This window comes from Pseudoliparis swirei, chromosome 4 (assembly GCF_029220125.1).
Source record: "Pseudoliparis swirei isolate HS2019 ecotype Mariana Trench chromosome 4, NWPU_hadal_v1, whole genome shotgun sequence".
NCBI classification, from domain to species: domain Eukaryota; kingdom Metazoa; phylum Chordata; class Actinopteri; order Perciformes; family Liparidae; genus Pseudoliparis; species Pseudoliparis swirei.
The window spans coordinates 3,250,319-3,264,165 of record NC_079391.1 but is presented as its reverse complement, the minus strand read 5'-3'; the positions used below and the strand labels follow the sequence as shown (position 1 = coordinate 3,264,165).

At 43.6% G+C, this 13,847-nt stretch overlaps 1 protein-coding gene across 4 annotated transcripts in view; it reads right to left on the bottom strand.

Annotated features, from left to right (window-relative positions):
• chd9 (chromodomain helicase DNA binding protein 9) overlaps nt 1-13,847 on the bottom strand; it is an 88,738-nt gene that overhangs the window by 12,855 nt on the left and 62,036 nt on the right. For all 4 annotated transcript variants that reach the window (XM_056411977.1, XM_056411978.1, XM_056411980.1 and 1 more), the window contains 10 exons: nt 13,440-13,695; nt 12,601-12,811; nt 10,541-10,736; nt 9,364-9,540; nt 8,048-8,230; nt 7,792-7,902; nt 7,482-7,681; nt 6,179-6,378; nt 5,919-6,078; nt 2,329-2,418 (listed from right to left, as the gene is read on the bottom strand). In XM_056411977.1, coding sequence (XP_056267952.1) covers nt 2,329-2,418; nt 5,919-6,078; nt 6,179-6,378; nt 7,482-7,681; nt 7,792-7,902; nt 8,048-8,230; nt 9,364-9,540; nt 10,541-10,736; nt 12,601-12,811; nt 13,440-13,695 — 1,784 coding nt within the window. The remainder of the gene's footprint in view (nt 1-2,328; nt 2,419-5,918; nt 6,079-6,178; nt 6,379-7,481; nt 7,682-7,791; nt 7,903-8,047; nt 8,231-9,363; nt 9,541-10,540; nt 10,737-12,600; nt 12,812-13,439; nt 13,696-13,847) is intronic.

Below are 13,847 nucleotides of genomic sequence, written 5' to 3'. Positions count from 1 at the left end.
AAATCAGCTATTCGCTGTATTGATTTGGCTGTTTAGTTTAGTTTAGTTTATTGGACATAAATACAATACATGAAACAAAAGGTCACGCATCATAAAAATATCAAGGATAGCACAAAAAGTCACAGACTTATTTCCGTTGTGGTCCTTGGTCTTGGCACAAAAAATACACACATTCACACATTACCAACCTACATCATAAAAAGCAATACAGTAATACACATAATACTACATTGACATACAAGTTTAATCATGGACTTTTTCTAGGAGCCATTTCCTAACGTTCCCCTTGAAACTAATTGGGTTCAGGCATTGTTTAATGGCCAAAGGCAATTCATTCCACTCTTGAGCTCCTATGTGAGCAAATGTGCTTTGCCCCATCTTTGATCTACACCTTGGTGGATGCAGGTTGGCTAAGCTAGATCGTGTTCCATAGCTGTGCACTTCAACACTAGGAAAATAGTTATTAAGATATTTGGGGCCCTATTGTTGACTATTTTGTGCACCATGTTGAGCCTAAGCTGAGCCACTCTGGCCTCAACTGGAAGCCAGTTAAGTTCCTTAAAGTGGCTTCTCCCAACATGATCACAGGGGCCAAGTCCCATCACAACTCTTACCAACTTGTTTTGTGACACCTGCAGTTTTTTTTTGGATGAAACTGACAGCCCCCCAAACCATGATACACTAGCATAATCAAAATGACACTGCACCAGGCTGTTAGCCAGTAGTTTAAGACTTTCCCTGTCAAGCAGATTGGCCTTTCTAGCCAAAAACCTGGTGCGGGCATTTACTTTCCCCAGCACCTGTATGGCCATTCCCTCCCCCCCAAGACTGTCCTCTAACCAACAGCCCAGGTACTTCACTGTTGTTTTTGCTACTATGACCTCACTGACTAAATCCACCTTGAGTCTCGGAGCCTTACGTAATCTAGGTTTCGATCCGAACAAAATAGACTCAGTTTTCCCTAAGTGAAGTGATAGTCTATTGTCGGACAGCCAGTTACTAATCTTGGAGAGCTCTTCTCCTAACATTCTTTGGAGCGTATTCAACTCTTTATGCGAGATGAGCAAGGTTGCATCATCTGCATATAAAAACAGATTACAGGAACATGCATCACTCATATCATTAATATACAGTAAAATAATAATGGTCCTAAAACACTTCCTTGCGGCACCCCGCAGTCAATTTGTCTGGCATCCGACATAGAGCCATTGACCTCTACTTTCTGGTCCCTGCCTGTCAGATATGAAGCAATCCACCTGACAGATAAATCGTTCAGACCCAGAGCCTTCATCTTACCAAGTAATAGACCATGGTTTACTGTGTCAAAGGCCTTTTGGAGATCTAATAAGACCATTCCACACAGTTTCCCATCATCCATCTCCTTTCTAATAAAATCAGTTAGATACAGGAGGCATGTGTCTGTAGAATAAGATTTCCTAAACCCTGATTGAAACTTGTATAAAAGGCTTTCTCTACCTACATATTCCGATATCTGCTCGTGCACCACCTTTTCTAAAATCTTGGATAAAACACTCAAAATGGACACAGGCCTATAATTACCTTGCTCGGATCTACTCCCTTTTGTACAAGGAATAATCTTTGCGTGTTTGGTGCTACTTGGAACAATGCCTTGCTCCAAGGAGAGGTTAATTAAGTGGGAAACACAGGGAGCTATTTCCCACGCACCATCTCTTAAAAACCGAGCAGGAATGTTGTCTAGGCCCGTGGCTTTAGATATATTGAGCTCGGCCAACAACACAGCTACCTTCTCAACTGACACCTTGGACATGGCAAATGAACCAGCCAGTACCCCTCGACTAGAATAAAACCTCTGTGTAAACTCCTCTCCATATACACCAGTCTTAGGAGGCAATGCTTCAACAAGTTTATTGGCTACAGAGGTAAAAAAGATGTTAAAATAATTGGCTACCTTTGCTTGTTTAACAGTAATGAATCTTCACATGAAGTGTTCTTTACTATGAAACAACAACTAATCTGAATTGTGAAACAGTAAAAAAGCTTTTTAACTTTCTAGGGTGATTTTCTTGTCAACAACTGTTTTTATTAAAAAAAATTTAAGATTGCAGAATAAAAGCAAACGCATATAAAAACTCTTCCGTCTTTCACCAGCAGGTGGAGCTCTGCAACCGTCTTATTAATTTGACCATCAGTCGTTTCTTCCGTCAACAGGTTGATATACTAACGATCACAAATACACAATAAGCTGAATCACAAGTCTATCATATTATTATGATTTTAAGAGTCTCCAAATAAACAAAGATAAAGACATGAGGGCAGGAAGTGTACGTGAAGGTAACGTCTGCTCACCTGCACTCCACGCCGTCCAGCACCCTCTGGGCCTGGCTTCCTATCACCTCTTGTTTCAGGTAGTAGAGCATTCTGACCCGGAGCAGCACCCTGCGCAGAGGAAACGCAGGGGTCACCACAAAGCCCTGACCACGCACAACAAACGCTGAGCGGGCGGAACACACACACACACACACGCACACACGCACGCAGCAACTCGTTCAACACAATGCAAAGGAGGGAAATGTGTGACAATTCAATCCTAAAATGTCCCTGCGCGGTCCTCGTTCTATCATTTATCTCACATACACACACAGAGAGAGAGACACACACATACATACACAAAGAGAGAGACAGAGACACACAAACACACACACAGAGACAGAGAGAGGCACACACACACACAGACACACACACAAAGAGAGAGACAGACACACAAACACACACACAGAGACAGAGAGAGGCACACACACACACAGACAAAGAGAGAGACAGAGACACACAAACACACACACAGAGACAGAGAGAGGCACACACACACACAGACACACACACAAAGAGAGAGACAGAGACACACAAACACACAGAGACAGTGACACACAAACACAGAGACAGAGGCACACACACACACAAAGAGACACACACACATGCACACACACACAAACACACAGAGAGAGACACACACACACAGACACACGCACACAGAGAGACACACACATAACTTTGTCTTTATATTTACAGCTCTAAAGTAGCGAAGCCGCCCACAGAGAGACACACACTGCGCCTCGACAACCGGCCGAATCATCTTCTCACGACGGTTCATTCGGTCGGAGGAGTCGGCCCGACGGCGGGATCAACAGACGACAGGCCCGTCGGCGTGCGGTCGAGCTCAGGCGGTGGAGGAAGTCGAGGAAGTCGAGGCGGTGGAGACGTTAGCTCCGCGATGCGTGATCGCGCCTCGGAGAGCCGCCAGGCTCTGACGAGGCGCGGTGGAGCGGCGGCGCTGCGGCGTCGAGACGCCGACAGACTTGAGCTCGAGTGGAGAAAACGCTCCGCGTTGTGATTTCTGTCCGAAGACACAAAATATTTGAAATCCGGCTTTTTAAAAAAACGTTGGAAAGAAAAGTGACGCGGAGGTTTTGAGGATTTCTGGCATGAGGGTGAAGAAAGTCTCTGGAGGGCATTGCTGCTATTATTATTTCATTTAGAGAGAGAGCGGGAGAGAGACGGGAGAAAGAGGGGGAGAGAGAGGAAGAGGCAGAGGGGGAGAGGGAAAGAGAGACAGAGAGAGGGAAATGGAGAGAGAGACGGAGAGTGAGGGAGAAATAGGGAGAGAGAGAGAGAGGAAGAGAGGGAGAGAGAGGGATAAATAGGGGGCAGAGAGGGAGAAAGAGAGAGGTATGGAGAGAGAGAGAGAGAGTCTGCTAAATGACATGCGAGCGACCTCAATGTCTCGTCTCGTGTTCCTTCCTATGAACACAGAGTGAAGTCAGATCATCCGTTACGTCATCCACTAGAATCACTCTCACATCACGGAGACCTGAGGCCTCTTCTCCTCCCAAAACATCAGTTTTCTTTTTCAGGAGCACTGTGAGATTCGTGGACTTCTGAAACCTAGCGCCCCGGGCGTTCCATCTTTTCTTTTTTATTGGTTTGGTAATTCAGGGACATATTGTGATTAATGGAGCCCCAAATCCTTCCCGTATCCACCGGACAAGGACAAACCGCAGGGCTCCCAGGTCCGTCTGGTGTCTGCCGAGTGACGGATGTCTGTGGCGACCGGTCTGGACTTGTAGCTCTGGTAGCTCAGCTCAAAGTCCTGAACTTCCTCCCTTTACTTCCTCCGCCCTCCATCCTCCATCCTCCTGTGCGACTGGACACGCCCAGGAGCAGCTGCTGCTTCCTCCGCCTGTCAGCACAGCCCCTAATCACTCTCCTTCCACGCCTTTGATATGTGCGAGTGTGTGTGTGTGTGTGTGTGTCGTGGTTCCCTCATTGGCAGCGGAGGATCTCAGCAGTCACACACGATCTTTCAGAAGCATAATACGCCAAAGTATGCAGGACGCGAGCGGCATGAAAAGAATTCCTCACGGTCCGTTCACAGAAAAACAATCCGTCACAAAACCAGCGTAACGACGGGGAGATTACCGAGTCACGGATGAAATTAGGATTCAAAACCACAAAAAAAACACCATGAATTGTTTATGCGCCTTCTCAAAAACCACGTCGGAGAGGATTTAATCCTCAGTTTCACATCTTTATTTATATTTAACATATAATATAATTTAATATTTAAGTCTGACGTGTTCAGTCCTGATGAGGAAGGAAGGCAGTGAACCCACGCTCACCCCCCTTCCACCCTCGACCCCCACCATCACATTCCAGGCGCTCGAAGGGGAAAACGCCACAGTCAGCAAAACCTTGCTGACTGTGTGTGTGTGTGTGTGTGTGTTTGTGTGTTTGTGTGTGTGTCACATATCAGACAATCCCTGGATTCAGCACAACTGGATCAGGAAACAATGGAGAACTTTCTATGGAGGCGGCAGCGCTCGGCGTCCAAAAGCCCCACGGGCACAAGCCCCGCCCCCTTTTTAAAAAGCGAAGCAGCCATCTATTTGGCTTCATGTATCTCAGCGACCTGTGTTTTGATAGCAGCCATCTTTTCCCCCTCGTGTCTGTAAAGAAGCGAGATCTATGGAGGCCATTAGCTGGGCTGAAGCCTCATTAAGGATCGTATCAGTCAGCTGGTCTCCACGAGAAGAAGAAGCACGTGTGGTAATGACTCCAATAGACATTATAGTGCCTCCTAATTACTATGGCTTCAATGTGCAACGTGTATTTTACACCGAGGCTTCTTTCTATTGAGAATAATCTGACGAAAAGACAATAATGACCACCTGCCAGTTGCTGTAAAAGCATGAAAGTTGTAACCCACAAGACAATTAATCAACCAACCAGACTATTAGTCACCATGTGCAACTACGCAAAATTACAACCATCACTCCCATCTAGTCAGGAATAATAATATATATATATATATATAGCCAATCAGCGTTGAGCTGCTCCGCCGTTGGTGAATCTAACTGCTGCTCTAGTCGAGCCGGAAGAGACAGTTATTCAGACAGAGGTGAAAGTCACCGAGCTGTGTGAGCCTACGGGTGATGTCATGTATAAATATATAGATCTATATATATTTATTTATATATATAAATATTTATTTATATATAAATATTTATTTATATATATGTATTTATTTATATTTATATATATGTATTTATAAATATATATATATATGTATATTATATTTATGTTATGAACCCAAACACGAGGGCGTTAGATGTTCAGACGTTTGTGGGACGTCCTCAACAAGTATAAAGCAGAACTAGTGGTTAGTTCTTCCGTGGTGGATGAAGGAGTTGATAACCGTTTCCACGGAGTAAAGCCACAGAGATAAGCTCCGCCCCCTCTAAGGCGCAAATGAAGCGAAAAGCCACAAATGGTCAAGCGAGTAAGCTCACGCGAGTGTGACCGCGGCTCAACTTGATTAAAAAAAACTGTCTTTAAGTGACGGATAACGTATTTCTTGCGAGGATGAACCAGCAAACACGTACTTGTTGCAGTGATGCTTGAGGTGCTTCTTGTAGCCGTTGTCCTGCAGCATGTGCTCCGGGTTGTGTTTGCGGAGCCACTCGGCTTTGTGGATGTCGAAGGAGCTGGACTGGACTTTCACCTTCTTGCCCTTTCTGCCACGGGGGACGGGAGCAGACAACCCTGTGGAAACCAGAGTTATCAAGTGGTTTCTCAAACGTCACTCATTCCGATATCTCCGATGAGGCCGTGCTGGATCTAGGTCGGACGTCCCGAGGCTCACCCAGGTGGTTCTGCAGCTCCTTGGTTTGTCCGTCCTCGGTCGGGGCGATCAGGTCCCACATGAAGCTTTTGATCTTGTCGTCTCCGCGGTAGTGGACCAGGCAGTAGGACAGGAGGGCTCTGCAGATGGACTCCACGTCCTTCTCCGCGAGCTGCTTCTTAAAACGCCCGTGATTGAGAATATCCTTCCAACGACCCCACCTGGAAAACCAAGATATAACTCGAGTCACTTGACGAGCTACACTGCTTTCATTGGAGGACATGTTACTGTGAAATTCATTGTACTTGGATTTTGTGTAATTGTAATACAGAGAGAGGGATATTTGGACTAAATCAAACTGTGACTTATAAAAGAATAAAAAAAATCTATTCCACTTTGTTTAAAAGCACAGTGGAGTTGTATCCATTAACAACATCAGCACAGTTGCTATACCACTTTAAACCAGTTCTTACTCTGGTCCTTTAAACCAGTTCATACTCTGGTCGTTTAAACCAGTTCTTAAACCAGTTCATACTCTGGTCGTTTAAACCAGTTCTTACTCTGGTCCTTTAAACCAGTTCATACTCTGGTCCTTTAAACCAGTTCATACTCTGGTCGTTTAAACCAGTTCTTACTCTGGTCGTTTAAACCAGTTCTTACTCTGGTCCTTTAAACCAGTTCTTACTCTGGTCCTATAAACCAGTTCTTACTCTGGTCCTTTAAACCAGTTCTTATTCTGGTCCTTTAAACCAGTTCTTACTCTGGTCCTTTAAACCAGTTCTTACTCTGGTCCTTTAAACCAGTTCATACTCTGGTCGTTTAAACCAGTTCTTACTCTGGTCCTTTAAACCAGTTCATACTCTGGTCGTTTAAACCAGTTCTTACTCTGGTCCTTTAAACCAGTTCATACTCTGGTCGTTTAAACCAGTTCTTACTCTGGTCCTTTAAACCAGTTCATACTCTGGTCGTTTAAACCAGTTCTTACTCTGGTCCTTTAAACCAGTTCATACTCTGGTCGTTTAAACCAGTTCTTACTCTGGTCCTTTAAACCAGTTCATACTCTGGTCGTTTAAACCAGTTCATACTCTGGTCGTTTAAACCAGTTCTTACTCTGGTCGTTTAAACCAGTTCTTACTCTGGTCCTATAAACCAGTTCTTACTCTGGTCCTATAAACCAGTTCTTACTCTGGTCCTTTAAACCAGTTCATACTCTGGTCCTTTAAACCAGTTCTTACTCTGGTCCTTTAAACCAGTTCTTACTCTGGTCCTTTAAACCAGTTCTTACTCTGGTCCTGGTTGACTTAGACACCGTCATTAGCCTCACCCATACACCAGCAGGTTCTTCTCCACCCTGAAGCACTCTGTGCGCCCGTAGCTGTTGAGGCGGTCGTGGTTGCGCCTGAGTTTGGGTTTGGTGTCGTCGCTCTCGCTGTTGCCCTCCGAGAGCTCCGCCAACTCGTCCTTGGTGGCGCTGAACGGCCTCGTCTGCTTCCGGACGCGAGGAGTGTCGATCACCAAGCTGTTCTGTGAGCGAGGGGAACGGAGGACAGGCGTTCAGCAAAGGGTCACGGTCGAGGCCCCGCCACGGCGCGTCTTTAAGAGATGAAACGTGAGGTAAATTATTAAGTACGTACTCTGCCGTTTGCCATTTCCATATCAATGTCGGCCTTTTGGGCCCACTTGTCCCAGAAGTTGGGGTCATCCAGAGAAATGTCTGTGCGGTTTCCGGACGTCACAAAACTGGCCTGAAAGCAGACGTGAATATAAAATCAAAACAATCATATCGACGTTGCCTGGATTAAAAATTGCTCCTGCTCAAATGTAGCCATCCCGTAATCCCATTTCGCGGACTTCCATCTATACGCCGGCCATATCCTCCGTTCCACTCACCTTGGCGAAGGTGGATCCCCGTCCCTCGGACTCGATGGTGATGGTCTTGGTCCTGCGCTGCAGGATCTGGTCGATGTCCTCCTCGCAGAACTTGGCCCCCTCGTCCTCATCGTCCATGATGGCCCCGTAGGCGCCGCGTCGCAGCAGGTCCTCAATCGCCTTCTTGGAGAGCTGCTGCGCCGCCTGAGAGGAACGGAGAAGGAAATAAAAGAGACAATAAGGGTAAAAAAAACAATCATATACACAACATATGCATTATTATGGCCGAACGGAATATAAAAAAAGGACTTTATGTGCAAAAAAAACATAATATTAGCTGGAAAACGTTAAATACAACAAACATGTTGGATTATTATAACATCAGCAGTATGTAACCCATGCAGATATGTATTATGCAAATGTATTCAGTCAGACCAGATGTGGAGACCTGCTAATAGCTCAGCCTCCTCCTACTCCTGTTAATTATCAGAACATCCGCCTACACACTTCAAACCCCGCTGACACGCTCCCTCACGACCAGATTAGACTCCGAGAGGATCGGCTCCACTCCCTGGATGTCACAACGCTGTCAGAGCGAGCTCCAGGTTTTAGGGTGAACGGTTCTGCGTTACGGTGTTCCTCCGATTTCAGACACGGCCGACTTTGTTCTTGTTGGAGAGACTATAAGAAGAAATATTGTTCTCCTTCTACAGCAGCGTTCATTCTCACACGATGGTGTTAGCGAACTTAAGAATCTTAAAGGATAAACCCCCCTCTACCCACCTCCACATTTAATTTAAAAGTGATAATAAAAGATTTATGCTATTTAATGCCACCTTAAACCGAGTAGCAGGAAAATAAGCCGGGAAGTTTATTTTGAAATTTTTTACAAGGTGAAAATCCATTGAGATTAAAAATCTTTTTTTTTTAGGGTGACCTGGACAAGACGGGCAAAAACACAAGAAACACAAAGTTACAAATAAAAAAAGTTAGTTAAAGACGAGTTAAAAGAAACTAAAAGTTAAGAGATAAGTCACATAAGTTAATTTTAGAAACATTCACATTTTTGGGGAATCTGCCTCCAATTCTTTAATTTTATGGTGGTAGAGGTACATTAAGAATTACTCTACGATAAGTACAGTGCCACACCAGGCTTTTGGGGTTTCCTGCTTGTTTTATTAATAATAATAATAATTTGATGACAGGTTAGTTCAACCTGTATGTCTAGCCAAGAACATCTTGTTGGCGTTTCATCATAAGCACCTCTCTAGTAATGTAGATTCCGTTTAGTACATTTTTCAAATTATTTTAATTCCTCGTTTTGATCTCAAACTCACCCCTCCCCCTCCGCCCAGGCTGTTGTCTCGGCCGCTCATGCTCTGCAGCACGGCTTTGTCCAGGCCGAGCTTGAGGCTGGCGCGGTCGAACATTTCTCGCTCGTACGAGTTCCTGGTGATGAGGCGGTACACCTTCACGGCTTTGTTCTGGCCGATCCGGTGGCAGCGCGCCTGGGCCTGTGGAGGGGAAGGAAGAAGAAGAGTAAAATGCACTGCACATACACTACCGTTCAAAAGTTTGGGGTCACTTAGAAAATACAAATACAAAATTGAAATGTTCTTATTTTTCAAAGCACTGTTTTTTTGAATGAAGATAACAGTAAATTAATCATAAATACACTCTCTACATAGTTAAAGTGGTGAATAACTATTCTAAGTTTAATGAAGTCTCTACATAGGTGTATAGAGGCCCATCTCCAGTGTTCTATTGGTACATTGTGTTATCGCCTTAGAAGACAAACGGAGGGGTAGAAAACCCCTGAACCCCTTTTTATGTGAGCGCAGCTGAAAACAGTTATAGCTATAAAACTGGCTTTCCTTTGAGCTACAACATTAATATTTTAGATAAAAAGCATTATTTCTAACCTTGTCAATGTTTAGACTATATTTTGCAATTCATTTAATAAATAAAAGTATGAGTTTTCATGGAAAACACCAAATTAGGGTTACATTGTGTTATCACCTTAGAGGACAAACGGAGGGGTAGAAAACCCTTGAAACCCTTTTTATGTGAGCGCAGCTGGAAACAGTTATAACTATAAAACTGGCCTTCCTTTGAGCTTCAACATTAACATTCATATTTCAAATTAAAATAATTATTTCTAACCTTGTCAATGTCTTGACTATATTTTGCAATTCATTTAATAAATAAAAGTGTGAGTTTTCATGGAAAACACCAAATTAGGATTTCATAGAAAACACCAAATTAGGATTTCATAGAAAACACCAAATTAGGGTAGTGTACAAAAAATATTGTTAGTTGGGCACGAGAGTCAAGTGATCCTAAAGAATGTCCTCCCAGTTATTGATTGACATGCACACGTGGTTGGACTGCGTTTCATTGGCAGGTGTTTGCATGAATAATTATCTCTCGTCTGACATCTGTTCCAAGAGCCGCATTCCTCTCACGCCTGCACATTAATTGGGACAAATTGGCTACCGCTCAGTTAATCCGTACCTGCAAGTCGTTCTGCGGGTTCCAGTCCGAGTCGAAGATGATGCAGGTGTCTGCCGCCGTGAGGTTGATGCCCAGGCCGCCGGCCCTCGTGCACAGAAGGAAAACGAAGCGCTCCGAGTCGGGCTTACTGAAGCGGTCGATGGCCGCCTGCCGCATGTTCCCACGAACGCGGCCGTCGATTCGCTCGTACAAGTACCTGCGACAGAAAGAAGATCGTGCGTCGCAATAACCGATTCAATGAATGACTCTGCATATCTTCGCCGTTAGCTTTTGCACATGCACGGACAAGATTTTTGCAGAATCTTTAAATAACTGTGCAGCTGTATCAAAACAAAAATAATGATATTGTATATTATACGAAATCTCTTGGCTGTACTCATGGAGTTTCCTTAAATTGTTTATTTTATGAAAATTCAATGTATCCGACTGACCCACTTGGCAATAACCCTGTTGTGATTCTGTGTCTTCCTGTCCAGGTTTATTTAGTGAATTAAGCTTTTAATATCAAATTTTTACCACACTGGGTTTTATATCTACCCCAAACCGTACTTTTCTTCACCTGGAAACTGAATCCAAATGAAGAGATAAAACTGTTTCTACGAGGTTATATCATCTTGTATCCGTGTGTCCTCTCCCACAGCCCCCCCCCCCCCTTGACCACCCCCAGGGCAAACCACTCTAAGTCAGGAGAAAGCTCACAGGAAACCCTGCGTGTCTAAATGTAGCAGCGCCCCGAGGGCGTCTGCAACCTGCTGCTGAACCCGGACAGCACCTCACGTGTTTACTGTAGTTCGGGTGGCAGAGAGAGAAACTAAAGTATCTACGGAGACACAAACAAGTCAGGTACATGAAACTATACGAGTCTGGAGGAGTAAAATAAAAAAATAAACCAGAAAACTCTTTTATGTAATATTCAAATTCCTAAATGCCATTCCATTTAAACTCTTATGGCTGGTCGTTAACCTTTCCCCGTGATGATCAGCTTTTTATGGGACCTTTAGGCATGACCCAAGACACCTTATACACACACAAAGACACACACACACACAAACACACACTAACACACCCTTTGTTGCATTTAGATGCTTTATGGCCATGACATTGTCCATCATCTTTATCGGTTTCTCCCTTTTTATTTCACTCCAACGACAGACCTACAAATCCTACGTTTTGAGAGATAAAAATATGACATGCCACCTTTTGGGAATAACGGGATAAATGAAAGCAGAAATGGACGTATGGGTTGTTTTGACTTATTCGGTGTGATAAAAACACCAAGCTCCATATCTCTAATATCACGAATGCTTCTGCAGAAAACTACTCTCACTGGTAATTGTCGGTCACGTATTAGACGCTCAGACACACCACTCGACATACTGAGCCTAACAATTTGCAGCGAGATGAGTCAGATTATCTTTTACAACCCGGTGTAGCAGCTAGTGAGTGCTTTCCAGTAAACTGCACCGCTAATGCGTTGCTTTCCTTTGAATCATAACATCGAATAAACACGGCTGATACAGGTGACTTTATACGTTGCAGCAGCACAAAGTCAACACAGGGTTCTTACACATTTTGACTAATGGATTTCCATGACTTTTCCATGACTTTAAATCAAATTTCCATTACAAAACTAAAATCTCGGTATAAACATGAAAAATGTAGAAAATGTAGAAAAAAATAAATAAATTACTTTACTTTTCCATGACTTTAAATCAAATTTCCATTACAAAACTTAAAATCTCGGTATAAACATGACACATTTAGAAAATTTAGAAAAATGTAAAAAAAAAAATTAGGGGCCGGCTTATATTTTGAGCGTCTTTCTTTAAAAAACATATTAATTATTTCAAACTCGGCGTAAATGAACACGTGATGATAACAAATTTCCATGACTTTTCCCAAACTTTTATGATTTAAGTTTTTTCCATGACTTTTCCCAGGCGTGGAAATGACCATTTTAAAATGTTATGACTTTTCCAGGTTTTCCATGATCGTTCGAACCCTGTTAACAATTAAAAGTTTCATACGATCGAGAAAGGGGACGAGTCCTTCGCCGTTACCTTCTCTGGATGAGGTAGTCTTCCAAGATGTCGAGGCAGCGCACCATCTGGGAGAAGATGAGCACCCGGTGGCCTCCGGCCTTCATCTTGGGCAGCAGCTTGTCGATGAGGACCAGCTTCCCGGCTGACTGCACCATCGCCTGCAGGTGAAACTCAATCGCGGTGGGGCTGTACACCTCCCGGAAGTCCTCGAGGATCTTCTCCTCTGCTCCTGACGTGACAAAGACATCATGGCTGCATCAGCAAGTGTTTCATGCTTTTTCTACCAGGTCTTATTTCCCTCTAATGTGCAATGTCTCGTTTTTAAAGGGATGAAAAAAAATGAAATAAAAAGTTGTTCCTATGTCTGAACGCCTGAAATATATGAAGTAAATAGTATATTTGTGTTTTCAGGGAAATGCAAATATAGATGCAGGGTCATGTATACAAATGTATATACACACACACACATATATATATATATATACATACACACACACACACGTATATATATATATATATATACACACACATACATAATATATGTGTCTGTGTGTATATATATATTATATATATACATACATAAATATATATATACACATATATATACATACACACACATATATATATATACACACATATATATGCATATATATATATATGTGTGTGTATATATACACACACACATAAAGCATATATATATACATACATACACACACACACATACATATATATATATATGTGTGTATATGTATGTATGTATATATATATATATATTACCAGTTTGCAGAGTCTGAAGAACAACTCGAGTTATCAAGTTACTGTGAGCGCCTAAATCAGGACCCTGTAAAAAGGCTCACCTTTAATGAGGTAGGGGTGGTTGCAGCACTTCCTCAGCTCCATCATGGTGTTCACCAGGTTGGGCATGTTGGCCGGGCCCGCTCCTTTGGCCAGGAAGGTGAAGTTCTTCTCCAGGATGGCGCGGTAGTATTTCTTTTGAATGTTGGTGAGCTCAACCTCGATGATGGTTTCCTCTTTGGGCGCCAACTTCTTCTCCACGTCCTCCTTCAGCCGGCGCAGCATCATGGGCTTCAGGATCGCCTGAAGCTTCTGCACCTGTGGGCCGGAGAGACGAGAGGAGAGTTGAAGTCGCACCATTCGGTGACTGCGGGATGTCGGCTGCAGCGCAGGTACGTGGTCCCGCGCGCTGCGTTCGTACCGGTTTACAGACGCCGTTACGACCACCAGTGCTCTTAGTTTGTTTTATT